At 43.1% G+C, this 27,871-nt stretch overlaps 1 protein-coding gene across 2 annotated transcripts in view; it reads right to left on the bottom strand.

Annotated features, from left to right (window-relative positions):
• The window catches only part of akt3a (v-akt murine thymoma viral oncogene homolog 3a), a gene marked incomplete at its 3' end in the record, with an annotated part of 81,578 nt that overhangs the window by 23,450 nt on the left and 30,257 nt on the right, over positions 1-27,871 (bottom strand). The window contains exons 2-5 of one of the 2 annotated variants that reach the window (XM_080741041.1): positions 17,942-18,067; positions 11,108-11,249; positions 1,534-1,678; positions 356-487 (exon numbers count right to left, since the gene is read on the bottom strand). In XM_080741041.1, coding sequence (XP_080597167.1) covers positions 356-487; positions 1,534-1,678; positions 11,108-11,249; positions 17,942-18,067 — 545 coding nt within the window. The remainder of the gene's footprint in view (positions 1-355; positions 488-1,533; positions 1,679-11,107; positions 11,250-17,941; positions 18,068-27,871) is intronic. The other variant, XM_080741042.1, reaches the window with a different exon arrangement.

Below are 27,871 nucleotides of genomic sequence, written 5' to 3'. Positions count from 1 at the left end.
TAACACTAATGATTTTACAGTGTGGTCACAAAATCAATCGCAGGCAGTGTCCTTGTGTACAAACATGGCAATGGCTGTCAGGCAGAAACCTTGTATCGCCAAGTTTCAAATGTCTATGTTTTTTTTTAAATTATTATTTAAAGCCCTATTTCATCATATAAGATTGCTTAAAAGTAGTGAAAATAGCTGATCTACAAGCACGCAACACCTTGCGAAGCGAGGTGTTGTGTGCTTGTAGATCAGCTATTTTCACTACTTTTAATCATTTTTAAAACGATAAATACAAAACGAGCGGTTTTGGACATACAAGGTTTCTACCCGACAACAACGATAGGTTCTTTGTGGTCAGTCTCACCTTGGCTATGATGACTTCTTTCTTCAGGATCTTCATGGCATAGTATTTCCCACTGGCCTTCTCCCGCACCAGTATCACCTTCCCGAAGGTTCCTTTGCCCAGCAGCTTCAGGTAATCAAAGTCACTCATTGTCTGGCGGAAAACAATCAATTATTAAAGTAAATATCTTTTATTAAATAACTGGTTCTGAGTCATCAACAGATATTCAGACATTTACAAAAGTAGAAGGCCATTCGAGAAGCAGTACAATAATGTCGGACAAGCCGTTTTGCTGATAAACTGACATTTTGACAGGTTGAAAATCCACAAGAGCCTGCAACTATTAGCAGAATACAATCTTATTTTAGATGAGTGTAGAACATAATCAAATTCTCAGTGTTGACTTAATACAGAGTGTAAATGGATCTTCATTAAGCACACAGTCCTCAGTGTTAATTTATCCATTTGTAACTCCCTTACAGGGCCATTTGTGCACTTTCAGAGTTAGGATTTTACATCGTCACTGTTGTGCAGAAACCCCTTATCTCCAAGTTTCAAATATGTATGTTTTTGAGCGGTGGTTACACCGTCTCCTATACGTGGCCGTGTGTGTATGCGTGTGTGTGTGCGTGTGTGTGTGTCTGTATGTAGCCTGCAGGCCTGCAGTACCTTTTATGACCACACATGTTAAGGGAGGGGCGCTGTTGTTCAGGCCAGGCCAGACCAGGCACACACACACACACGCACACACACACACACACACACACACACACACACACACACACACACACACACACACACACACACACACACACACAGGGGGGAAGGGGGGGGGGGTAAACCACCGCTCAGTTCACACGGGTGTGATTTTTTTTTTCTTTTCCGTAAATTAAAGCCATCTTCATCATACAAAAGTGTCACACAAAAGTAGTGAAAATAGCTGATCTACAAGCACACGCCTCACAACGTGTTGTCGGCTTTTTAAACTACTTTAAATCATTTTTAAAATGATAAATACAAAAGGAACGGTTTTGGACATACAAGGTTTGAACTGTTTGAACTTCTTTGAACGCACAATGTGTGGTTACTTTGTGTTTGTGGTGCGTGGTGGTGATGTGTGGTTACTTTGCGTTTGTGGTGCGTGGTGGTAATGTGTGGTTACTTTGCGTTTGTGGTGCGTGGTGGTGATGTGTGGTTACTTTGCGTTTGTGGTGCGTGGTGGTGATGTCCATCTCCTCCTCAGCCAGGTTGTGGATGTTTGACGTGGGGCTGCACTGGATCCTCTCGTCCTCCTGTTTCTGGAGCTTGTCAGCCACCATCTGGATGGCCTCCGTCCACTCGTCTCTGCACAGACACAACACTGGGGGTGAAACCATTCATCCCTTATTCCATTAAGTACTTTCAAACTAACATTTTGTTTGATTAATTGATCGATAGAGAGAATTCACCCTTTGTCAGCATTCTGATTGGTCCCTGACTGACCAACCAGCAGGCTCTTTCTGCCTTGTCCCGCCCTGGTTCCGCCCTTTTTATGTTGAATTAGCTAAAACATAATTTTTGGATTTTTAAACATGCCCAGTCACTATACTGCAGCTGAGAGGCTCCTTTTTACTGACACCAAGTTTAAAATGAGAATTGAATACACAGAACAATAAGAAGAAGCAACTGAATTTCAATGGTAGTGGATGGAGAGAAAGGACTTTTGTCCCATTAAGACACAGCAACCAATGGGTGAGAAGAGGGGCGGGACAACGGGTGGGACTTGACAAAGGGTGAATTGGAGAGAGAGACAAATACAAAATACATTCAGTTCCAATATCGTAAATGCATTTCATGAGTTGCAGTATTCCATAGCACTGTGTGTTACTGTTAACTCATTTGTAGTTTACGGCCGAGGAGCCCGAAGATTTTTCAATGTCTTTCACTGCTGGCTTCTCCTACCTGTTAACGCGGGCGATCATCCAGTTCCCATCGTGCGTGATCGGACACTGCTATGCATCGTGTGTTCGCGTATTTCCATCAGCTTCTCAAATCCTTTTAAATTTTTCCAATTGATCAATAAGTTCTCCGTCTGTAAGCCGCGGAGTTTACACAGAAAGCTAACGGGCCAAAATAGACGACGGACCATCCGCTTCCGGTTCACGGCCTCAATGTTAACTGGTCCGCTCAATAGTGTAGAAACCGATCACGATAGTGTAGAAACCGATCATGGAGCATTAGTTCCGGCCTATTTTGGTTCCGCTTCGATAAATTATTTCTTTTTAATTAAAGCTTATTAAATCTTCGGGTTCCTCGGGCATGGCAGGGAAGGGGTACAAAGGGGTATTTTTTTGGCAGAGGTTGAGTTAACATCCTTACATTTGTGGAAAATTCGAAAGTTAAAGTTGCTTTACTTTGCTTTCATGAAGACACATTTTTCAAGGCTGAATGGGACAACTTTTTGGGCAGAAGATTACACTAACATTATGTGAATGGATTGACAAAGCACATTGTTTGTATTTAAAATACTGCTTTCAATTTGCTTAAAGTGCGATGGCAGATGCAGTTTTTTCCCTCCTAGATTTTCAAAGGCACTAAAGCGGTTTCAATTAACACAAACACCTATTTGTTCAGAGAGGAAGCATGGTCGACTAGAGGATCCAGCCAATGAGCAATGATCAAAGAGCAGAACTAATGTCGACCAATCAGTGTGTGCGTGTGTGTCACTGTGTGTGTGTGTGTGTGTGTGTGTGTGTGTGTGTGTGTGTGTGTGTGTGTGTGTGTGTGTGTGTGTGTGTGTGTGTGTGTGTGTGCGTGCGTGCATGCGTTCGTGCGTGTGTGTGTGTGTGTGTGTGTGCGCACGCACTCACATGCGTTGGGGGGACAATGCATTGTTGTTAGCAAACGCTGTTCCTCGCCATTGACTTTCCATTAGCTGTGTTGTTCAACATCTGTTGAGTGTGTGTGTGTGTGTGTGTGTGTGTGTGTGTGTGTGTGTGTGTGTGTGTGTGTGTGTGTGTGTGCGAGGCGTGCGTGCGTGCGTGCGTGCGTGCGTGCGTGCGTGCGTGCGTGCGTGCGCGCATGTGTGTTCATCATTCGTAGTACAGGGCCAGCCATGCATCAGAACGTATGGGCACATGGGTGTCTAACAATGATGTATATAGTCACTGTCAGGCTGCAGAAACCTTGTATATCCAAGTTTCAAATGTGTAAGTTTTTTCATAAAGTAAAGCCCTACTCTGTTTTAGTTTCACTATTTTAAATATTCGTTTTTTAAATGATAAATACAAACGGACGGTTTTGGACATACAAGGTTTCCACCCGACAATGACAATATTGAAACTAACACGCCAAGCTTCCCTTTACTCAGACAGAAACTAAATATTTTAAAATATAATAGAATAATGTACTGTAAGAAAGTTGAATCACATAAAGGTTAAACTACTGATGAAAGTACTGCCTTAAAATATACACTTTGGGTGGACAGAGTCAAGTGTGGGTTTACTTTTTAAACTGGGTCAAAAATTGTTCTACAACAAAAGCCGGGAAAAATAGGACTTCACCAATACAGAATGAATCAGACATTCAGACACATTAAGAATTTGCATTTCAAAAAATTCCCCTTGATCTCTCTTTTGAAAAAGCAATCTGTTACGACCTCAATACGCCCCAGCACAAACAGTGCAGGACAGTCAGGAACACACAAGACAACAACTCAAGCTTGAAACAAGTATTTCTCCTTTTCTTACGAAAACACAATTCCAGAATATGAAGGGGGGAAAAAAAAAGAAAACTAAATACAGAAGTTGATTGCTGCTCTGGGAATTACTTCAGAGCAACCCACAGAGGTGAACCAAGGGCGACGTTCGTATATCCACACAATGGAGCCGTGGGAAAACTCATATCACCGCAGGACTGTCTTGTAGTACCAGAATCTGCTTACTTATTGATCATGCGTCGTGATAAGATGGTAATAATAAACCCGCCTGACTCCCAAACGACCACGCCGATGCCTTTTGTTTTGGTAGAGAGCCCATATGTTTCCTTGCCGGATCTGACAGAACATCCTAAAACAAACCTAAAGGGATGGAGTGTGTTTTAAAGATCTGAATCCCTTTCTACTGCAGCGGAGCTCTGAACATACCCTCCACACTCCAAAACAAGGGCAAACTCTACTACAACTACAATCCATCTGAATCTGAAACAATGCAACATTCAATTTGTGACAAGTGTGTGTGCGCGCGCTGTATGACTGTGTGTGTGTGTGTGTGTGTGTGTGTGTGTGTGTGTGTGTGTGTGTGTGTGTGTGTGTGTGTGTGTGTGTGTGTGTGTGTGTGTGTGTGTGTGTGTGTGCGAGTGTGTGTGTGTGTGTGTGTGTGCGAGTGTGTGTGTGTGTGCGCTGCTACATAAAAAGCAACAGGAATTCTCTCAAGGTCAGGCAGCAGATAAATGCTCTCTCTCGGTTAGAGACAGTGTGTTTTTTTTTTTTTTGTATAATGAGTTTTTTTTGCTAATGAGAGATAATGGGCCTGCCTACAGTCAGGCACTGTGCCAGTGTGTGCCACCCTCTCTCCTCACGGCTGGGGCTGCGCTAGCTGGAGCGCTGCCAGGGCTGGTACAGTAGCACCGGTACAGTCTCTCGCATACAGTACGTGCGCACACGCGCGCACACACACACACACACACACACACACACACACACACACACACACACACACACACACACACACACACACACACACACACACACACACACACACACAAACTTGTGTAACACATGCTACTTTTCAACTGACAAGCTTCAATCATACACCCACATCTCCTCAACACATACAAGAACAAGGTGCATGCAGATGCGCAGATGCGAACACACACACACACACACACACACACACACACACACACACACACACACACACACACACATGCTTGCGCGCGCACACTTGTCACGAATTACACCACTAGGAATTTTAAAGGAAAACCACCAAATGTTCAACTCTTATTGTTCTGATAAGAAGAGATAAAAAATATAGTGTTGCCAAAAATACGCTATGTCTCCAGTGTATTTGAATACCCTATGTCTCCAGTGTATTTAAATACCCTATGTGTCCAGTGTATTTAAATACCCTATGTGTCCAGTGTATTTAAATACCCTATGTCTCCAGTGTATTTAAATACCCTATGTCTTCAGTGTATTTAAACACCCTATGTCTTCAGTGTATTTAAATACCCTATGTCTCCAGTGTATTTAAATACCCTATGTCTCCAGTGTATTTGAATACCCTATGTGTCCAGTGTATTTAAATGTTGATGTTGTAAAAAGATGACATCAAACACATTGTTTCATGTCATCAAGCGTGCAGATTGTACACCTGATGACACAGTACAATACATTTGAGAAACAAACACCTATCTGTTAACATGGAACTGGGAAAAAGTGTGTGTGTGCATGCGTGCGTGCGTGCGTGCGTGCGTGCGTGCGTGCGTGCGTGTGTGTGCGCGTGTGTATGTTAAATTGATACGACCACAACTGCTTATTTGATTATTTGAGAATACACTATTAGAAGCTTGCATACATCTGACAGAGCTGGACAGATAGCTATAACACACACACACACACACACACACACACACACACACACACACACACACACACACACACGCACACAGAGTCACACACACGCTCAAAGGACGCACGGAAGCATCTGTGGTCTTCTGGGCAAAGCTGTTCATTTTCTGCAGATAAACACCTCAGCTCCTCAGAAAAGAACGGAGCAGCTGGAGAATTTATGCCGGCACTACTTGAAAGGTCTTCTTTCTACTGGCTCCTTCTTTCTACAGTCACACACACACACGCGTGCGCGCACGCACACATACTGTATATCCTACATCTCTGTACCCTTTTCCCTCCCTTGTTTCTTTACCCTTGCTGCCGAGTTCATCATCAAAATGTGCTCATGATTTTATTGCCAGAATTATGGCAATACACTTAACTTACTGTACGGTGTAGTGCTGAAAGTCCATGACCCATTATTTAGAGTTTGTTTCAAAAACTGTAGAAATAAGAAGGGAATATCTTACTGTAAAAAGTCCTGGAATAAATTCCTTACCAAAACATTTCTTCACCAATGTGTTTTTAAAGGTGTCTAGTAACACATCCCACAAAGACTGAAATTCAGTTTCACTAGGAGAATCCGTTACAGCTGATGAAAGTTGGAGTCCCATTAAATTAACTATACAGGATAAAACACACCAAAATAAATATGCTTTAAGTAGCATGTGAGGGGTCAAACTGTTTTTTTTTTTTTTTTTTTATTAATTCTGAATCCATTGCAAGCATTTGTTTTGCACAAAAAACATTCCTTGGGGTAGAAACAGCCCACATACAATTATTGTTTAGTGATGAGTCATCTCTTTTCAAAGTTTTGTGGGAGCCGAGCCGCCTTGACCCCAAGGAATGTTTTCCGTGCAAAACAAATGCTTGCAATGGATTCAGAATCATTAAAAACCCCTAGTTTGACCCCTCACATGCTACTTAAAGCATATTTATTTTGGTGTGCTTTATCCTGTATAGTTAATTTTATGGGAATCCAACTTTCATTAGCTGTAACGGATTCTCCTAGGGAAACTGAATTTCAGTCTTTGTGGGATGTGTTACTAGACACCTTTACAAACACATTGGTGAATAAATGTTTTGGTAAGGAATTTATTCCAGGATATGACACTATTTCTGAAGATATTCCCTTCTTAAAACAACCAACAGGCCTGTTTTATGATTATTCACACAGTAGTAACAATAAGTTCTCCATTAAGACTGATTTATATTTGGTTGTTCATCGTGTCTCGCACCAAAAATGGCAGATCTGCGACGTGTTGTGAGCTTGTACATCTGCTATTTTTAGTGCGAGACACTGCAATTAAGTATAAATCAGGTGCTGGACTCGATGGTCTCTGGTTTGAGGGAGGGAAGCATTCATGTCTATCGGCGGCACAGGTGACGGGTTCACATGTTTGACACAGCTGACCCGCCAACGGAATTGGTACAGCTGACATTAACAACTAAAAAGGAGGGCCTGAAAAATGGACATCCCACCACAACAACACTGATTGATTTCACCAAGTAGGTCTGTGTCCTCCATCCTCCAAAGCAGGGGTCTTCAACATTTTCAGGCCAAGGACCCCTTAGTTGAGAGAGAGATGAAGCAGGGACCCCCACTATCTTATCATAGATTCCATTAGGGATGGGACAATATGCGATATTATCGTTTATCGTGATAAAAAACACTCACGATAATCGTATCGTGGAGATCGAATTTATCGTGATATCTTCCTCTGTCATGCACTGGGATCAAATCACCTTTTATTTGCCGAGCTGCATATCCGGTACCACTTAAACCCTCTATAATTGGTAAAAGGTACTTATAATAAACGTACTTGATTTAATCTTTTTTCACTCTATCAATTGTCTTTCCCAAAAAATTGCGACGCGTTGTGAGCTTGTAGATCGGCTATTTTTTGGCACATGTTCCGCCCCAGGATAATGGATTCCGATTATCGCAATATATCGTAAATCGCGATTTCTTTTTTCACAATAATCGTGATATGAAATGTTCATATTGTCCCATCCCTATATTCCATATAGTGTCATTGTTTGACAGTACAATCGTCAGTGTATTTTGGATTCATGTCAATTTGTGTTTTCAGATATTTAACCACTTGAACTGTCAATACTTAATAAACTTTACGTTTCACGCTGTACTTGGTCTGCTCTTTTTCCCCTCTACACCAAAGCTCTTTGCCAAAAATAGCCGATCTACTGTAGATCTGCTATTTTCGGCTAAAGTTCTCCGAATATGGACACTAGGGTTCAAGTGGTTAATATAAAAAAAGAAGAAAAAAAGTTTCTATCACTCAAAGATTTGGAGGACCACCTGTAGTAACTCTGAGGACCCCCTAGGGGTCCCGGACCCCCTGATGAAGAGCCATGCTTTAAAGCATTAGTCAAACTTGTATTTTACATGTCAGTGTAATATTGTGGATACAAACTCAACAGGAATATCAGATCCACAGGAAACGTTTTCATTATATATATAACAGCTGCAGCTGATTGCAACACAAAGATGCAATTACGATAATTAAACACAAACAAGAGACAGCGCACAGACATGCGCACACACACATACGCACGCACACATACGCACATACGCACACACGCATGCACGCACGCACGCACGCACGCACGCACGCACGCACGCACGCACGCACGCACGCACGCACGCACGCACGCACGCACGCACGCACACACACACACACACACACACACACACACACACACACACACACACACACACACACAGAGGCCCAACACAGTCAGCACACTCATCAAATAGAATACCAGAAGAGTCGCCGGAAAGAAACTCGCCTGGGCTGATGGTTTATGCCTTTTGATTGATTGATTGATTGATTGATTGATTGAGGTATTTATTAGAAGTTTTGGAAAGGAAAAGGTACGGTTTCATACAGTTCACTGATACAATGTCAACTAAAAGGAAACTCGGGTAAGGCAAGGCTTATTTGTTATTTTCCATATCCTTATATACATAGGCATAGTTTACACTTTAAGTGTAAACTACCGGTATGCCTAAACGGTTAAACCAAACCTTATTCCTAACCTTAACCTCAGTAAAACGGTGCCAAAACCTAACCCTATTCCTAATCTTAACCTCAGAAAGATATGTGTAATCCTAAAGTTATTTCTAACCTAATTCTCAGTTAAACAAATAAAAATATCTGCGAGTTTCTTTCCGGCGACTCTACCGGTTACCATTAAATAGAGTAGTACCGTCTGAATACCAGCGCCCACACATCAAATAAAGTAGCAGCATTTGAAAACCAAGCCTACATAGCCCACAGATCAAATAGAGTAGTACCGCCTGAAAACCAGCACCACTTACTCACACTGTGTGTGATTTTTTGTTCCACAAATAGTACAGGTGCAGTTTTCTCTGAATACTGCGATGAACAATATTGATCAAGATACTTGTTAGCCCTACAGTATATGGCTGATATTCCATTCGTTGCATGTATTCCATAACACAGAACACTCATTGCGTTTCCTTGAGGGGATTAATCCAGGCAGCATTGATTCTAATGGATTGGTTATCAAAGTGGGGTCCGGGGACCCCCAGGGGACCTTGAGGTAGTTAGCTAAATGACAGTTAGGAACCAAATGGGTATGTAACTCAGAGAGTGTACAAATCCAAATGGACCCTAAGATTTGTACACTCTCCGAGTTAAATTAACGTAAGACGTGGAGTCGTGGACGCTTCGAGCAGCAGCTGTCTCTCATAAAGTGGGTTCTCAAAGTTAGAAATGCCATTAAATGGGGGTCCGTAGCCTATGTACGTATGTCAAACTGGGGGTACTTGTAATCAAAATGGTTCAGAATCACTGCTAGAGCCGTACAAATCGTCTCTTATGGGGTCCCTGGCATATGTTTTCAAATGGGGGTCCACTGTTCTAATGTGTAGCGCTCGGTGTGTGCTCAAACTACTCACCCAATATATAATTGGTGTCAGCTCTTGTCATCTAGTATTATTTCCATTTGAAAGTTCTGGCAGAAAACGTACATTTAGTAAAATACTTTTCCACAAGATTCGCACAGACCACATTCTCTGTACTGATCGACAGGGCAGCATATAACTTTCAAATTTCAAGGTCTTCCCCATAACTCTGATCGTGTACAAATGGAACCAAATGAAACTGTTCCATTTGTACACTATCAGAGTGTACAATTTAGACCCCCCTAAAGGAACCCAAAGTGTCCCTGGAATCCACTTTGAGAACCACTGCTGTAGATGGCAGCACTAAATAAATAAACTTCCTTCAATGAACAACATATGTATGGGACACGCAAATTGACTGGTTTACCCCGTACCGACCGCAACAAACCTGTCAATTTGTGTGTCCCATATGCGTTCATGGAAGGATACATTAACACATTAATTCTGCCGTCGATGCGGCCCGTCAAGTACAGAGAATGAGGTTCATGTGAATCTGAGATACAGTATTTGACTAAATACCAAGTTTTCTGGCAGAACTTTCGAATGGATGTGATACTAGATGACAAGAACTGGCTCAAAATCACAACAATTAATTATTGGGTGAGTACACACGAAGAAACTACAAACTAGAAAGTCTCCTGGATGAATCCCCTATGTGTTCTAAGGCTGTGTTATGGAATACATGCAATGTATAATATGAGCTATTATAGGGCTAGACAAATGCATATAAAAACACAACCACAACTCACATACAGTGAGGTTAGTTCTACAGTTAAGTTAATGCTTTTGTCTTTTCAAGCCAAGTTAAATCATTCAAGCCACTACTGTTTTAACTCAGATCACTGGATTCCCTTCCACTCTGTTTTCATATTAACCACTTTCAACCTTGCATTTTTGGGAATGTCATTAAAGGCGAAGATTTTCAGGAAAAATTCAAAACATTTCAAATATTTTCGAAACATAAAAAAAATATATATATATTTAAATATCTTCGGGCCAAGGCTAACAGAATGACATGGGTGGGATTTACTGCACTTTACTGTGAAAATGACACATCAACAAGCTCGCCATGCGAGCCATTGTGAGCTTGTAGATCGTCTATTTTCACTGTTTGTAAATGTTTTTTTATTTATAATAAAAAAGGAAAGATTTGGAACTTACAAGGTTTCCACCCGACAGCAACAACATCTTATACGAAAGCAAACAAAGTAGAGACAAATAAAGACAGAACAAAAACCAAGCATTCTGAGTTGTGACTGACCTCTCGTCGGGGGAGTCCACATGGAATGTCCTCTCGATGACGGTGGTCCACTGCAGACAGCGGATGATAAAGGTATTTGGCTTGGGCCTCTCCGTCTTCATCAGCTGGCATTCTGGGTGAGCGAGAAAGAGAAGACCACACTGACATTCAAACCCAACACAAGCAGTTTTTTGTCCTTCACATGGCATGACTAGTACCCCCTAGTAGTACCCTAAACCCCTAAACTTCTTTGCCCTTTTTTACTATTTTGAAAAACGTTTTTAAATAGTTCAAATAGCTGATCTACAAGCTCACAACGTGTCGATATAGATCGGCTATTTTAAGTATTAAAAAAGGTTTTTCAAAAAGGGGTTAAGGGTTTAGCATGGATGAAAATAGGGCCCTATTAATGGTGTTTTAAGATAGAGAAAATATCCTATAGAATGACTTAACTGAGTTAGCACTTAGCTGTCCAGTCCCCCCCTCCCCCCAATACCACTACTCACACAGAGCACGGGTGTGCAAGAACACACGCACGCACACACCAGGCAGCACCACTAACAACTCTTCCTGTGCTTCCTGTGCAAAATACTGCAAACAAGTAGTAATGTACTGTACTAGGTCTGTCTCGACGAAATTAAGATCAGACTATCCCTGAATCAAATTCTGTTGCCTGGATAAAAACAAACAAGTTGTCTACCAATACGTCTGGTTTCATGTCTAAGTAACCCCCCCCCCCCCCCCCCCCCAAAAAAAAGTATGTATGTAGTATGATAAAATGCTAAAATAACAATCTGCAGTGCATTTCTACTGTGCAATTCTGTAGAAAAAAGTCAGTAAGAAAACAGACTCGGTGATAAACTCGATGTCCACATCTGCTCCATGTCTGCTGTGCATACAGCCCTTGATTAACATGGGAGTGGATAGAAAAGCGACCCTTGATTAACCCTGTAACACCCAAAAAAAGAAATACGTGATTTTTTTTTACCTGTCAGATGGTGTTGTAGGTAGGAATATTTTGGAAAGGAAAAGGTCATGTTTTTTGAAAAAAATAAAAAATAAAAAAACAGTTTTTGTAAGGTTTTATAGCCATAAATCACAAATCATGCTCTAATTTACATTTGGGGGACATCTTTCACAATAATAACATATGTACATGTTCTAGACATTCTAATGATCACCCAAAAATATTACAGGCATTTTACTTATGTTTTTGTGAGGAATAGCTTCAGTGAAAAAGTGAGATGTTGTTCGTCCAGATCGTGAAGTTGTGTGAATGTCAGCCTCTGTGGGGGGTATTCATATGCAAATATCGTGGCCAATGGCATTGTAAATACTACGATAGGATCCAATGGTGATGTTTAGGTGGTAGGGGGAGCAAAAATAGAATAATTCAAACCTTTTTTTGGGGGATAAAATACAAATGTTGTGATACTGCAACAGTGGGTCTTACAGGATTAAGCCACCCAATATTTGCGCTCTCAAATGAAGGTGCTTCCCTTTGCAAAGGGATATGCGCTAAGCTCATATGCATCATCCAGTGAGGCACATTTATGTGCAAAATGGGCGATACAGTCCATTGTCACAGAGACAGTTAACCCATTTAGAACGGGTACACATTATTGTGTATCATTATTTTATGCTTTAACTATTGAAAAATAGCAGATATACAAGCTCACAGTGCGGCACCGAGTGCCGCGCTGCAAGCTTGTAGATCTGCTATTTTTGAAAAATCGTGAAAATTTGAATTTTGACACGATTCTATAAGTGTCTTTTGAATCCTTCTAAGGTTTTTTGAAAAACCTATGTTTCTATGTCAGCAATCTAGCTAGCCATCGTCAAAGAAAAGGTCTTTTTCATTTAACTGGAGCTCAGTTAGTCTGTTCTTGAGAGACTACTATGTCAGTGGTTCTCAAACCTTTTCATGTGAAGGACCCCCAAAATGATATGTATTTGGCCACGGACCCCCATCTCAAAGTATTTAGTTCCAGGGACCACCCAGAAGCAAAATGTGAGTTACAAACGTTCGCTTTGAAAATGCATATATTCAAAGATTTGCACACATTTTCACGACTTTTTTCAAAAATAGCAGATCTACAAGCTCGCAGCGTGGCACTCAGTGCCGCACTGTGAGCTTGTATATCTGCTATTTTTCACTGGTTAAAGCATTCAATAATTCTAGGCCTAAATGGGAAGAACCACCCATTTTCAATATTGAACTATGTCACTAATATACCTTTGAGTTATTCTGTGGAAATAAGAAAAAAAGTCCCGTCCCCCCTTCTGTGTTGCCTAGAACTGGAGAATTGGTTTTGAGGTTTGTATTGCAAAGTACACCGGTGTACTTTTTCAAAGGTACATTATATTAATGACATGGTTCAATATGAAAATGGGTGGTTCTCCCCCACACGCACGTGTGCACGCACACGCGCACACACACACGCACACACACACACACACACACAGATGGGGATGTGAGCAACTCTGAGCAAAAATGCACGGTCCAGCAGCAGTCACAGCAGTAAGAGGTGATTTTAAAAAAGGGCGAAGAAACCAACGATTTATCTTCTCTTCTGTCCTCCTTCTCCATCTTCTTATTTACTCTCAACATCCTCCCCTCTCCTCTCCTGTCATCCTCCCTTCTCCCCTCCACTCCTCTCCTCTCCTCTCCTCTCCTCTCCCCTCCTCACTCTCTCCTCTGTCCGTTCTTCCCATTATTTTCAGTTTTAAGTGTGGCACAGCACAGCACGGCGTGCCTCAGCCTAAATATAGACAGGAAGGTTAATGACAACACCAGTCAGGTCGTAGACACAAGCAGAGTCTCATTGTAGCGCACCAACACATACACACACATGGAAACCTCTACCTGCCTCGCTAACACAGCCTGCTGCGCCGCCAGAAAACAAGGTCATGGCAGAGTTGGTGCCAAAGTACACACACACACACACACACACACACACACACACACACACACACACACACACACACACACACACACACACACACACACACACACACACACACACACACACACACACACACACACACACACATATGCATGCAGGCCAGGCACACAATCATGCACTCATGCACGCACACACACACACACACACACACACACACACACACACACACACACACACACACACACACACACACACACACACACACGCGCGCACACACGCACACACACAAACAAATATATACTGAAGTTTGAATGTTAGCTGAAACTGGGTTATTGGCCACAGCAGGCATGAGTGAGGCTGTGTCAGTGTCAGTATGTATGTGTGTGCGTGTGTGTGCGTGTGTGTGTGTGTGTGTGTGTGTGTGTGTGTGTGTGTGTGTGTGTGTGTGTGTGTGTGTGTGTGTGTGCGTGCGTGCGTGCGTGTGTGTGCGTGTGTGACAGGATTGTATGTATGAGTCCCTCTACAGGGAGCAGGCCTGTACCATCTCTATTCCATCTGACCATTGCTGTTATACACACACACACACTCACAAGCACACTCACGCGCACACACACACACACACACACACACACACGCACACACACGCACTCAAGCACACAAACAAACACACACGCCACGTCGCCACCTGGCCTCCCAGCTTTGGGCAACAGATGTGGCAGTGCCAGCGTCGTGCCAAGCAGCCGGAGCCGGATGTATGGCCTGGCCTGCTCGCCCCACACATTCTCTCCTCTTTCCCTCCGTCTCTCATTCCTGTCTTCATCCTCCTCCCCTCCTGCCTGTCGGCTGCTGCATGATCCTCCCTGCGTCCTCTCTCTCATCCCCCCATCCTCTCTCATCTCCATCACGCCTCGTGCCATCGCAGCCCTCGTCCTCTCCATCCTTCGCTATCCATCCAAACATCTCCTCCTCCTCCTCCTCTCTTCAAGTCTGTTTCCCCGCTGACGTCTTCCATCATCTCCTTCCCTCTAGTCTGGACTCCCTCACTTATTGTTCACTCTTCCATCACCTTGTTTCTTTTTTCTTTTTATTTTTTTGTATTTTTTTAAATCCCATGATTTTTGTAACGCATTCTTCTCACCCAGTGTCAATTGTCTAATGTAATCCTGGGCGCTACACTCCCTCTGCCAACCTGGGGAGAGCAACGGACTGACCTTATGCTTCCTTCTATGCACGAGGAGTCCAAGCTGCTTCCTTTCACCTGACAGGGGGGAGTTTCCCAGGTTGGACGTATTGCGTGGAAGGAACACATTATTCCAACCAGTTCCTTACCCCTCCATCGGGTGCCCCGGCTGGCCAGGGGGAGGCAGTATAGAGACCAGGATTACTGCATGTTTTTGTGAGAACATGCAAACTCTACACAGAAAGGCCCTTTTGCTAACCCCACCTGGGGTATGGGTGCTGATGGCGTGGAGGAGAGAACACATCCCCAGCGTCCCCAGCGACAATCGAACCCAGGACCTTCTAGCTCTGAGGCGACGGCGCTACTGACTGCGCCACCCATGCCATCATCCTGTTTCTTTGTTACCGCCCTCACAACTATTTCCCTACAAGCCCAAACAGAAACACATGAGGGAAAATGTTTCCCAAATTGGTGTTCTGACCACATAACAGCAACGTTCCGGGTTTGGAATCCAATGAGAGAATTTAGCGTGTTCTATAGTCTGCCTAACCACTTTCTCTCCACCCCTTAAAGCGCTGGTTATCGGTGTGGGGTCCGTGGGGGGTCCCAGGGGGTCCCCAGCAAAATGAGTTTTTAAACAGTTTTATGATTTAAACCCTATTTTATATTTTGCCTATTCGAAAATCCAATTTACCAGGCCACAGCGCGCCGCATCACGATGTGTTGTGCGCTTGTAGATCTGCTATTTTCTTGAACAATTTTGTAAAACTTCTAAATCGTTTAGAAATATGGTAACCTAAATCGTCTCTTATGATGGTCCCTGACACAAACCCTTTTCAGTCGGGTGGTCTGGGGCTAAATGCATGTGATTTTTTTTTTTTTTTTGAACACTGGCTTCATGAAATAAAAACGCTGAGCGATGAACAGAAAACAATTAGAGGTTAACTTTATGACACAAATTCTGTTCCAAATGAAAGCCATTCATTTGAGGTTCTGTGCTGAAGCGACAGTGAGCATCACCAATAAATACTGCAAATACGCTGTTATGTCCATTAGGCCTCATGCCAGGGAGCCCAACAGCAGCTTAGTGCCTATCAGATTATATCTAGTACGTATAGCTGTACAGATCTGGACATGTTAGAAATACAGTGCACAACAACAGCAGTAATATATAGTGGTACACATTAAAATCCTCTGTGTTCATTTAATTCTGAGCATGTACAACTGTAACCAAATGGACCCTTAAGAGTCCATTTTGTTACTTTGTCACATTCTCTTACAAATGGATACACTAACACTGTTTTTACTGTATAGAATGATTGTAAGCCAAGTATGAACTGTATCTGAATGATATATTACAATATGGTGTTAATCATATCATTTTGTTCTGCTGGAGTGACATTTGATTTCGAGCAACAAGGCTCTTCCTCAGACTTTAGTTACAGTAAGAAGTAACAAAGTCTGAAGAGACTTGCTGCTTGAAATATCACCCTAGCAGATTAAAAATCCTTTTAACATGAGTTATTTGGTGGGCGGATTTGTGGTTTTGAAATGTGAACTTTTTTCTTTTTTTTTCTCATTTATCTCCCTGTGTTAGTTTCCACAATAAATTATGATTTAGTTAGACAATTTTATTAAGAGACAACCTCTTGTTTCTTTTGCATTAGCAACAGAAAAAGCAATATTCATCGACATTGTCAATATGTCAATATTTCAAAGCCTAATATTGTACATTCTATCCAGGTCCAAAACTCATTTGAGACTAGCCAAATTACAGTATATTTTTAAAAGATTTGAAATATTATTCCTTCGGGTTTCCTCGCCAGGCTGATAGACAGACATGACGCATCAGACGTTGCTCTGCATTGTGGGACGGCGAGCGGTGACAGCAGCAGTGGTGGCACTGAGAATGACTGACGTTAACAGTCGCCTTGTTAGCTCATTAGCGGTTTAATTACACATGTTAACGAAACTGGTTAGCCAGGTGCAGACAGATGACGCTCCCATAAATGGTTAATTAGGGGAGCTGTGACTACTGTGTAAAACGTCGGCGTACCCCTAGAAGTCTGAGGAACAACACAATGTCTTGCCACGCCGACGGCGAAGCTGATGCAATCACCTTTGGTGTGTTTCAACGTCCTGCTCTACTGTATGATGAAAGGATATGAATGTTTCTGTAACATTTTGTCAGCTGACATGGAAAACAACAACTGAATTGCATGTTGCATTTAACTACACAGTAAAATCTTGAAGGGTACAAAACGAATGGAACCAAATGGACCCGGAATCAGCGCTCGGGATTTTGCTGTGTACCATCGGTTACGTATTGGATTAGACTAAGACTAATTCCTTTTTGAAGAGTATTGTAAAAGCTATGAAGAGTGCTTTGGGCACTTGCGGCATTCCACAGGTTTTCTTCAGCACAGACCAAGTTTTTTTCTAAATACTTTTTTGTATTTTGTGCCCATCTCTGCCTACAGTATTGATGAAATAACATTATTTAGACATATAGGTGTACTTTAACACCATACAGTACCTGCCCAAGCTGAACAGGATCATAATGTCAATCACTGAGATGTCTGTGAGAATTTACATTGTATGGGAGAAGATTATTATATATTCAACAAAAAGCAGTATGTTATTGCCAGGGAGCAGGAAATGAGAGGTGAATTTACCCTAGGGTTAGGGTCTCGGATGAAGTAGGCACTAGGGTACACTACAGTACAGTAGGTAACATACTTGCTACAGAGAAGTTGTTGAGGGGGTAGGGCAGGTCTGCGTCTTGTGGCTTCTCTTTGTAGCCAATGAACGAGCCGTCTGTCTTCAAAAGGAAGTAACGCGGTCGCCAGTTCTTTATATATTCACCTGCAGGGAGTGAGGAAGGAAGGAAAGGGAAGAAAGAAAGAAAGAAAGAAAGAAAGAAAGAAAGAAAGAAAGAAAGAAAGAAAGAAAGAGGAGAGAACATACAGAAAAGCATCAGATATTAGTCTAGTCATACCAACTTAGTTAAACCTTGACCTTTAAAAAACAATAATGATGTGTATTAATAACTGAATATTAATACAGATGATGATGAAGTGTACATATTTTATTCCCTAGACTCGAGAGTTAAAGCTTGTCAGCTCAGCGCTGGTGCTCTCACCCGTCTCTCTTTCGCTCGCACGCACGCACGCACGCACGCACGCACGCACGCACGCACGCACGCACGCACGCACGCACAGGCAGACACACACACTCACACTGGATCTTGTTGAACCTCTCAGTGCTTGCCAGGCTCAGATGTTTAGTAACACAACACTCAAACCTCTCCCCATGCCAGAAACATTTGGCTGATATATGGGTGGGGGTCAAGGTGAAGACCCCTCCATCCAACATGCACACGCATACACACATAGATGGAGGAGTACAAAAACACAATGCAAGTAGTACACACTTGCAAGGACAAACCACACATAATGCATACGTATGCCAACACACGGTAGAGATAAAGGAAGACTCTAGACTAGAGTGAGTGTAAGAATGACGAAGAGAAGCGGAGGGAGGAGAGGAGAAAATAGGAGAGGAAAGGAGAGAATAGGAGAGGAGAGAAAAGGAGAGAATAGGAGAGGAGAGAATAGAAGAGGAGAGGAGAGGAAAGGAGAGAATAGGAGAGGAGAGGAAAGGAGAGAATAGGAGAGGAGAGGAGAGAATAGAAGAGGAGAGGAGAGGAAAGGAGAGAATAGGAGAGGAGAGGAGGTCCCAACACCTTTCGCCCTTCTCAGACAGCAGCAACAAATAACAACATCTGTTGAACAGCTGGTGGGTGAGTATCACCCCAGCGGCTGGCAGCGGCTGGCACTGTGTGCCACTGCAGCTTTATCAGATGACCTGCTGCAGGATTACATGGGTGTCAAACATTGCCAACGCCACAGTGGCCCAAAGCATTCACTGGGAAGAGCACACACATACACACACAAGCACACAAATGTTGTTGATTAACAAACACTAGCATGCACACAGGCAACCAGGTACACACGCACAAAAGATAAATAAAGAAATACGAACACATGGAGTTATATCAAAGTTTGAATGTTGAAAGACTCAAACTTTTGTTTTTTCTGACCACCGTACACACATACACACACACAATGTGAATGAATCACACGCACGCACACACACACACACACACACACACACACACACACACACACACACACACACACACACACACACACACACACCTGAAGGCCTAAGGTACGACCATGACTAAGAAAAGATATGTTTTGTGTGACAAATGAAAAAGTTTAAATATAAACTGTTTGGAGCTTTGGTATTCACATTCTGTCTTCTTGTCATTTTAATTAAAAACAAAACTAACAACGTAAGGGAGTACCTAATGTCTGCTTTCCTGCTCCTCTTAATTAAGCCGCCATTCCTGCACAAACCTGCCAAATGAGCGCACCCCCCCCCCCAAAAAAGGAAAAAACAAACAAAAAATAAAAACGTGCATACGCAACACGAACTCCCGCCTACAACGCTCGGCGACATCTCTGATCACCTTTTTTTTTTAATTTGGGAGGAAAATAGACAGCCTGTGTTCCGTTTGTAACATCCACTTAAAGCGTTAAGTGATAGCAGGCCCCGCTTGTTAACACGCTGCAGAAAAAACACCTGCTCCGCTGACTGCGGGCCCTGCCGGTACCTCTGGGTGGCGGTGGGTGTTGGCGATGGGAGGGGCCAGGGGGAGGGTGTAGCGCCTGATCCAAGCCAGCACGGGGGGGAAAGACAGACGCACACACACAGGGACGTGCAGAGAATGTTAGAGAGGCAGGGGCTAAAATTTCCCAAAAAAGGCCTTTTGGCGAAAACATAGAAAATAGCAGACCTCTCAAGCTCACAACGTTGTGAGCTTGGAGGTCGGCTATTTCCGGTGCTTGATACCACACTGAACTGAGCATAATCAAGTCAATACTGGAGACGAGAGTATGGCATGGATTTCTACACAGAGAGGGCAATTCAACATAAGATGCTGCATTCAAGTTCAGGAGAGTTTGGACAAGGCAATTCTCTTGAATGCTGCCTTCAGGAATGGCATGGAAATGGGGGCATTTGCATTTCTTTCACCATAGCAAAAAACTGCATTCATGGTCTGGAGAGGGCACTTTTTACATACGGATAAAAGGGTTAGGGGCTCAAGCCCCCTTTGATGTCTATGTGTGCACGTGCCTGCACACACAGACATGCAGGATCTGCTGTCGGATGCCAAAACGATGTCAGGATCACCAAGTCGTACCTCTCAACCCAACTTCTCTTTGGCTGGTCTCTCGGTGTCTCTCTCTCTCTCTCTCTCTCTGTAATTGCTTTTTCCAATGCATTGATTGCTCCAACAGAAGATGTAATTCAGCCAGGCACGTTACAGCAGTGGTTTCTCAACTAACTTGACTTCATGCATTCTGTTGATTATACGTCGCTCAGGGCAGTGTTACCCCGCTGCATTGTTATTACTGTCTGTTAATTAGGTATGTTTGCATTTGGCTCTGTGTAGCGTTGTAAAGTGTGAAGTGGGTGGAAAGCGAGACAATAACATGGCGTTTTGCCAGAGTTCCATACAGGCAGTAACAGAATTTCCTGTCTGCGCCGTGAGCCTAAATGTGGATGTGGCGTTCCTGATGTGCAAAGATGTGTCACTCTGCAATACTCCGCTGACGATGACAGCAACATAAAATGTACTAAATGTGTTTTAGTTGTTCCACTACTGTGTCAAATTTGAACCCATCAATTGCTCTGCCAATAATCGGTTAAAAGGTATTTGTGTTTACCATTTAAAGTTCCTACAAGAGGACCTGTGTGTGTGTGTGTGTGTGTGTGTGTGTGTGTGTGTGTGTGTGTGTGTGTGTGTGTGTGTGTGTGTGTGTGTGTGTGTGTGTGTGTGTGTGTGTGTGCGTGCGTATGTGCGTGCGTGCATGCGTGCGTGTGCGTGTGTCACCAAAGCACAAAGTCACAAAGAAACACATTTAAAGAAAAAAAAAATTAAGTTAACAGAAACTTCAAACTCGGCGGGAAAGACAGATTGAGTGATGGACAAAATGGATGAGGATGCAAAGACGGAAAGATAAACTGATAGAAACTATTAAAAACTGGCAGCGTGGGAGCGGCTGGCCCGTCCAAGTCCAGTCATTTCTCTGAGTCAGTTCCTAGATGAGGTGTCCAACCAATAGGAAGGCTGTGGCTGGCTGCTTCACCGCTCAGCTGTCCAGTACAACTGAAAACAGTTAAGCAATCCTGCTGGCTGCTATCTGGCACACCGGCTGTGTGTATGCGTGTGTGCGCTCGCACGCGTGCGTGGACCCGTCCACTGGGGGTGTGGGTGGGGGCAGCCAGGGGTGGCACAGACGGTGAGAGATGGACAGTTGTCCACACACACACACACACACACACACACACACACACACACACACACACACACACACACACACACACACACACACACACACACACACGGTTCCAAACAAACATGCACACACGTCACATACACACATACACTTGCACCCACTAACACAATTTAATTTGCCCGTTCCAATTTCTCCAACTGATCCAATGGTGTTCTGTCAAACTATCCCATCTTGGCCCTGGCTGTAATGAGTCCACAGCGCTCTCCCACTCTAGGCAGCTTGTCTGGGGAGCCACATGCCTCTAGTTTGGACTGCTGGAGAGAACCGAACAGCCGGTCTCCTGCCCACACCATCTCTTGCAGACCTCCTCGCCACAGTTGCATTCCGTTTTTTTCCCACACACAATCTCACTTTTTCCCTTAAGGCCAATTAGGACACTACAATATAAACCGCTTTAAGATGACAGGAGTTTCTTACGTGTCTTGCCTCACGACTGTGATTAAGTTAGCAACATCTTAAAGAGCACACACCCGGGGAGGGGAGTTTTTTTTGGGAGGAGAGGGTGTTGTGGGGGAATTAGAGGAAATGCACCGTGAAATTCATTTTAAAGATCTCTGGACAAAATGTTTGTCACCCCACAAGCTGTGCAGTCACATACATTTTGAAGTCTTTGTTTTTTTCCCTGTGCTTTGATTTTCAGTTTAATTAACGAAATATTGCTGTTCGTAACTACATGGCATATTGATACCTCCTGGCTGTCACACATGCAGTTTGCACATTGGTATTGTTGTATACCAGATATGGTCTACTGTTTTGATGTTTTTCAACACTTTTCATCCCATATTCTAGTGTAATGTAGTGACAGTAAAATCCTGTGTTAATTTAACTGAGAGTGTAGAAACATAACCAAATGGGGCGCAGCGGTGGCCTAAAGGTTATAGGAGGTTACTGGAAGGTTCCCGGTTTGATTACCCGGAATGGCAGGACGTCTGGGTGGGGAAGTGAATGGTCATTACTTTCCCCTCCCACCAACACAGCTGAGCTGAAGTGCCTGAGCAACTGAACCCCTGATTGCTCTAGTGGAGCTGCTAAGTTGCCAACAGTATAAGGCCCCGTTTAGACTGACAAATCCTGACCCAAATCCAGCCTAAATCGGATTTTTGCCATACCCAGATTGGAATCCGATTTTTTATGAAGTCTGAAGAGAAAAATGTCACATGGAATCCAATTTTTACAAATCTGACTTGAGCCACATTAAGAGGCGGTTTCAAATGTGATTCAAATCTGCTTTCTAAAGATGCGTCTCATTTTGAACGCTCTAACGACCCATGTCGCATATCTAACTGCCTAAAAATTGTAGCACCACCCAAGCGCTACTGACGTCATTAGAGAGTGCGAGAATGTATCTACGAGAGCAAGGGGTAATCGCAATGAAAACTAAACAATAGCGGTGTTATTTTACGGAAGAAATGGCGAGTTGAGATATGTCCATTTTCCACAGTTTTCATTTTCATGATTACTAGAGCACTACCGTACGTCATGCCGTTGTTAAATCGTTACCTCAGCAACCAAAGCAGATAGGTCATTCAGGGTGGCTCTGGGTTGACGTCTTGAAATCTGTCTGAACACACAGATCCGATGATCTGATCACTTGTAAATAAGTGTGAACAGTCCATCCTAAAGATCAGATTTGAGGAATAAATCGGATTTGACTGCAGTCTAAACAGAGCCTAAAGGCCCATTCCCACTGGGCGCGATAAAGATAAAGATAAAAAAATATCGTTCTCAAAGTGGATGGCAGCATCCACACCACAACGATAAAGACAACGATGGTCGTAAACTATATCATTTGGATCACTTTCCGCGTCATGACATCAGATCGTTATCTTTATCGTGCCTAGTGGGAATGGCCCTTAAGACTGTGGTTGTTCTGTTTAGTTTTCAGGTTTTACTGTGTGTAATGTCTGTGTCTGTCTGTGTGCAGGGCGTTGCTGAAAATGAGCATTTGTGCTCTACCCTGACAAAGGACTCAGAAGTGTCAATTTGGTTACAATTGTACACTCTCAGAGTTACAAATGGATAAATCATGTATACTAAGGATTTGACTGTACAGTGAGTGAGCTGTAAATGGCTCTGTGTCCTCACGCTGAAGGACACTTTGACAGGATTAACTTTCTATTATGGTTTTATATACAATAAAAAACAATGACTACAACCCTCGCCAGAAGTTCCGCAGCTAGGTTGCTTAAGAACGTGCATGCTGGGATTAAGACAGGTGCTACTGTCAATACAAATGGATGAGGAGAAAGCGCGGCTACCTTGTCAAACGCCCAATTTACAGGTTTTGGGAGGCAGAAACGGTTTTGGCTGTAGCCATTTTCAACTTAGGCTAAACTTGTGGCATAAGGCTCTGGAATGTGCTTCTGGAGTGTCTTGGAGGAGTACATGTTTTTGGCACGTCGTGCCGTTTGCAGCTTGCAGCATTAGCATTCAGAGGCAGAGCCGAATCAGCTGTGACTGCTCCCGTTCCAGGCTTTCTGATTGGACAATTACAACAGCACACTGACTAACTGTCACTCAATTAGCGGACTGATTAACTGTTCATTTGAGGATGGAGGGGCAAAGAACGTGTGTGTGTGTGTGTGTGTGTGTGTGTGTGTGTGTGTGTGTGTGTGTAGAGAGAAAGAGAGAGAGAGAGAGAGAGAGAGAGAGCGAGAGAAACTGAGTGAGAAACACAGAAAGGCACAACTTTCAGCCAGTGAAACAAACTGTTCAAAAACTCAGATGAATTTTCCACTCTCTTTGTCAGTGTATCTTGTTGTCTCACTGAACTTCAAGACAGACACTCGCTCTCCCCAACCGCGTCCTCCCGTTGCCCGGAACCCCACCGTTGCCCGAGGAGAAAAGCTGTGACAACCGATAAATAACTATCTAAATAACTATGAGCACTCACCAGCCATTTGTTAATCAACCCGAACAGGGATTTAATTTAATGCTTTGGCTGGGGCCGGGGCTGATTTGCAGATGGCTTAAAGACGGGGCTGTGAGGCTGGGGCCCTGCGAGCTGGAGGGGCGGTGGGGTTCTGCACGTTCCAGCACTGCACACACACACACACACACACACACACACACACACACACACACACACACACACACACACACACACACACACACACACACACACACACACACACACACACACACACACAGTCCACCAGCACAGGGTGGGTAGGGACTAGCTGGTTGTGCCCACGGTCCAGACGAGAGTTCACACACACAAACACAAACACACACACACACACACACACACACACACACACACACACACACACACACACACACACACACACACACACACACACACACACACACACACACACACACACACTGGCAGTGCATGCACTAGACAGAGGGTGGCAGAGAGCAAGGGAAGCGAAGCGGGAGAGAGGATAAATTGTTGTGGGTGGAGGCACATATGTAGGTGGCCAGATAGCTGGAGAAAGAGAGAGAGAAACAACGGAGGAGGGAGGAAGAGGAATAGGAATTGATCAAGCTAGGCAGCTGCAGTGTGTTAGTTAACTTGGCTGTAACGGAGCACCATAAAATACGAGATTTTTAACTGACCAACTGACTGGACATTCCATGTGACTGATTGGCTAACTGGCCCCCTAAAATGACCAAGAACTATAACTGGTTGGCTGGCCTACTGACTCACTGACTAGATGAGTAGTTGAGTAGTTGAGTAGTTGACTGACAAATTAGCTTTCTTAGCTGTTACACATGTTGGATCACCAACTAAAATAATGATTGGCTGGTATATCAACCGGCTGACTGACTGACTAAATGACTGCCTCGCTATCCAATTACCTGGGCCTTTACCTAACCAACTGACTGTCTGTCTGTCTGTCTGTCTGTCTGTCTGTCTGTCTGTCTGTCTGTCTGTCTGTCTGTCTGTCTGTCTTAGGGCTGTCACGATTATGACATTTTACATGACGATTAATTTTCGCTCAAATAATTGCGATTAAACATTGAATTGTGTTTTTGTCGTTGACAATTACATTTCTATTTGGCTTTTAGGCTTTGAAGTTATAATAAGTAATAATTGCGATTATGTCAAATAATCAAGATTAGGCGATTATGTAATAATTGTGACAGCACTAGTCTGTCTGTCTGTCTGTCTGCCATATGACTGAGTGTCTCACTGATTGACAGACTGACCTATTGACTGACTACTAACTCAATGTGTCACTGACTGACTGACTGACTGACTGGCTGACTGCCTGGCTGACAACAGTCACAGGCTTATTTTTATAATGAATCTTCTCAAATCTGTCTTTCTCTGTGCTTGCTTATGGCTAACGTCTGGATAACAAGCATACATTTATTCGGCATCATGCCTTAATATAGAGACCTGTCCCTGTGCTGTTGCGCAACATGCTGGGCAGTGTGTCCCCATCTGACATTATTTCCCTGCAGCTGTAGACTCTAGTGAACCAGACTGGGGTCAAAGCTGGGAAACAATAGACTTTTTACATAAACATGGGCAACATTCTTGTGCTTTGACTTAATAGTGTTAACTTGGCACATTCAATTCTCCTCCCCATTGCCAGCTAAGTTAAATAACCAACTTTCTAAGGACCCCTTTGTTGAGAGAGAGATGAAGCAGACACAACCTTTTCATAGATTCCATATAGTATCATTGTTTGACAGCACAATCATCAGTGTATTTTGGATTCATGTAAATGTGTGTTTTCAGATATTTAACCACTTGAACCATCAATACTTAATAAACTTGACCTTTCACTCTGTACTTAGTATGCTCTTTTTCCCCTCTACACCGAACCCCTTTGCCGAAAATAGCCGATCTTCAAGCTCACAACACCACGCAGCGCGATGCGTTGTGAGCTTGTAGATCTGCTATTTTTGACTAAAGTTATCAGAATATGGATGCTAGGGTTCAAGTGGTTAATATAAAAAAGAGAAAATAGTTTCTATCACACAAAAATTTGGAGGACCGCCTAGGGGGTCCCAGAGGAGAGGACCCCTATTGAAGACCCTTGCATTAAAGGATGACTTCACTCATGCAGTTTCAACCTATCTTCATATAATTGGTCCTCACTAATGCTCATGATAAAATGGTACAAAGACATTCTACTCTGCCTGTGTCTCATAGGATGGCTGTGGACACTTCAGAAATTATGAAATCAGAAGTGATAAAGTTAATGTCTTAACATTGCTGCTGTTAATGGGTAGAAAAAGGTTTAATGCCAATAAGTCAAAGAGGTTCACTTCAGCCAAGTTGGTGAAATTATTTGAAACTAGATAGTTTTTATATTCCATTTCAACTCTATTCAACAGAACTTCGTAGGACAGCTGATAATAGAAAAATGTTTAACTGTATCCTATTCCTAAACCGTGATGGTTTCCCAAAATTCCACACAAAGACAAGCTGCCGAGACGTGATCGCGGAAATTAAACACCGTCGTTTAAGATGGCTTGGACACGTACTCTGAATGCCCCCAGAGCTGATCCCCAAAGTGGCCCACAGATGGACACCACCCGGGAAAAGGAAACAAGGTCGACCTAAGATCACCTGGCGGCTGGCGCAGAACTGTAGAGGCTGAGTTGCTGGAGATGGGTCTCTCATGGGGCACGGCAAAACAAGCTCCCAAAGACCGTGATAGGTGGAGGAACATTATTGATGCCTTATGACCCATAGGGGGCGAAGAGCATAAGTAAAGTAAGTAAACCTTGATGGTTTCCCACTCATCTCGTTTATGACCTTCCATGACTCCTTGTATCTTTGTTCGCCATTTTCTGCCTCCACCCTCTTCACTTTCTCCAACATCTCCTCCCCTTTGATCCTGTCATAGGTGCTGAACAGCTGTTGTTTGGCGCTGTTCAGCTCCTCCCGACTCTCTGCGGTCCTCTCTATTGTATTTTAAAATACTTGATTTAAAAAACTTTATTAAAGTTTATCCGTGTTTTTTCCTATTCCAAGTCAAATGTTCTCAAATTGTTTTATTTAATCAAGTTTATTTTTAATTGATTGATTTTATAAGAAGATATTGGTCAAAATATTGGTAATTGGTGGTTAGTGTCATTGAACATCGGAACATGAATACATTTGTAATTTCTGTTGGGCTTTTAGGTTTCATAAACAAAAGGTGTCCAGGGTAGATATGACGATGATGATGATATTTCACAACATGAATAGTGGAAATAGCCGATCTACAAAGTACAAGCTAGAGCTTGTAGAGCTGCTATTTCCACAATTATTTTAAACGCTTGAAAATTT

The sequence above is a fragment of the Nannobrachium achirus genome, assembly GCF_963921795.1.
Source record: "Nannobrachium achirus genome assembly, chromosome: 13".
NCBI lineage: Eukaryota > Metazoa > Chordata > Actinopteri > Myctophiformes > Myctophidae > Nannobrachium > Nannobrachium achirus.
The sequence above is the reverse complement of the archived record's forward strand: the minus strand, read 5'-3'. Positions and strand labels throughout refer to the sequence as shown.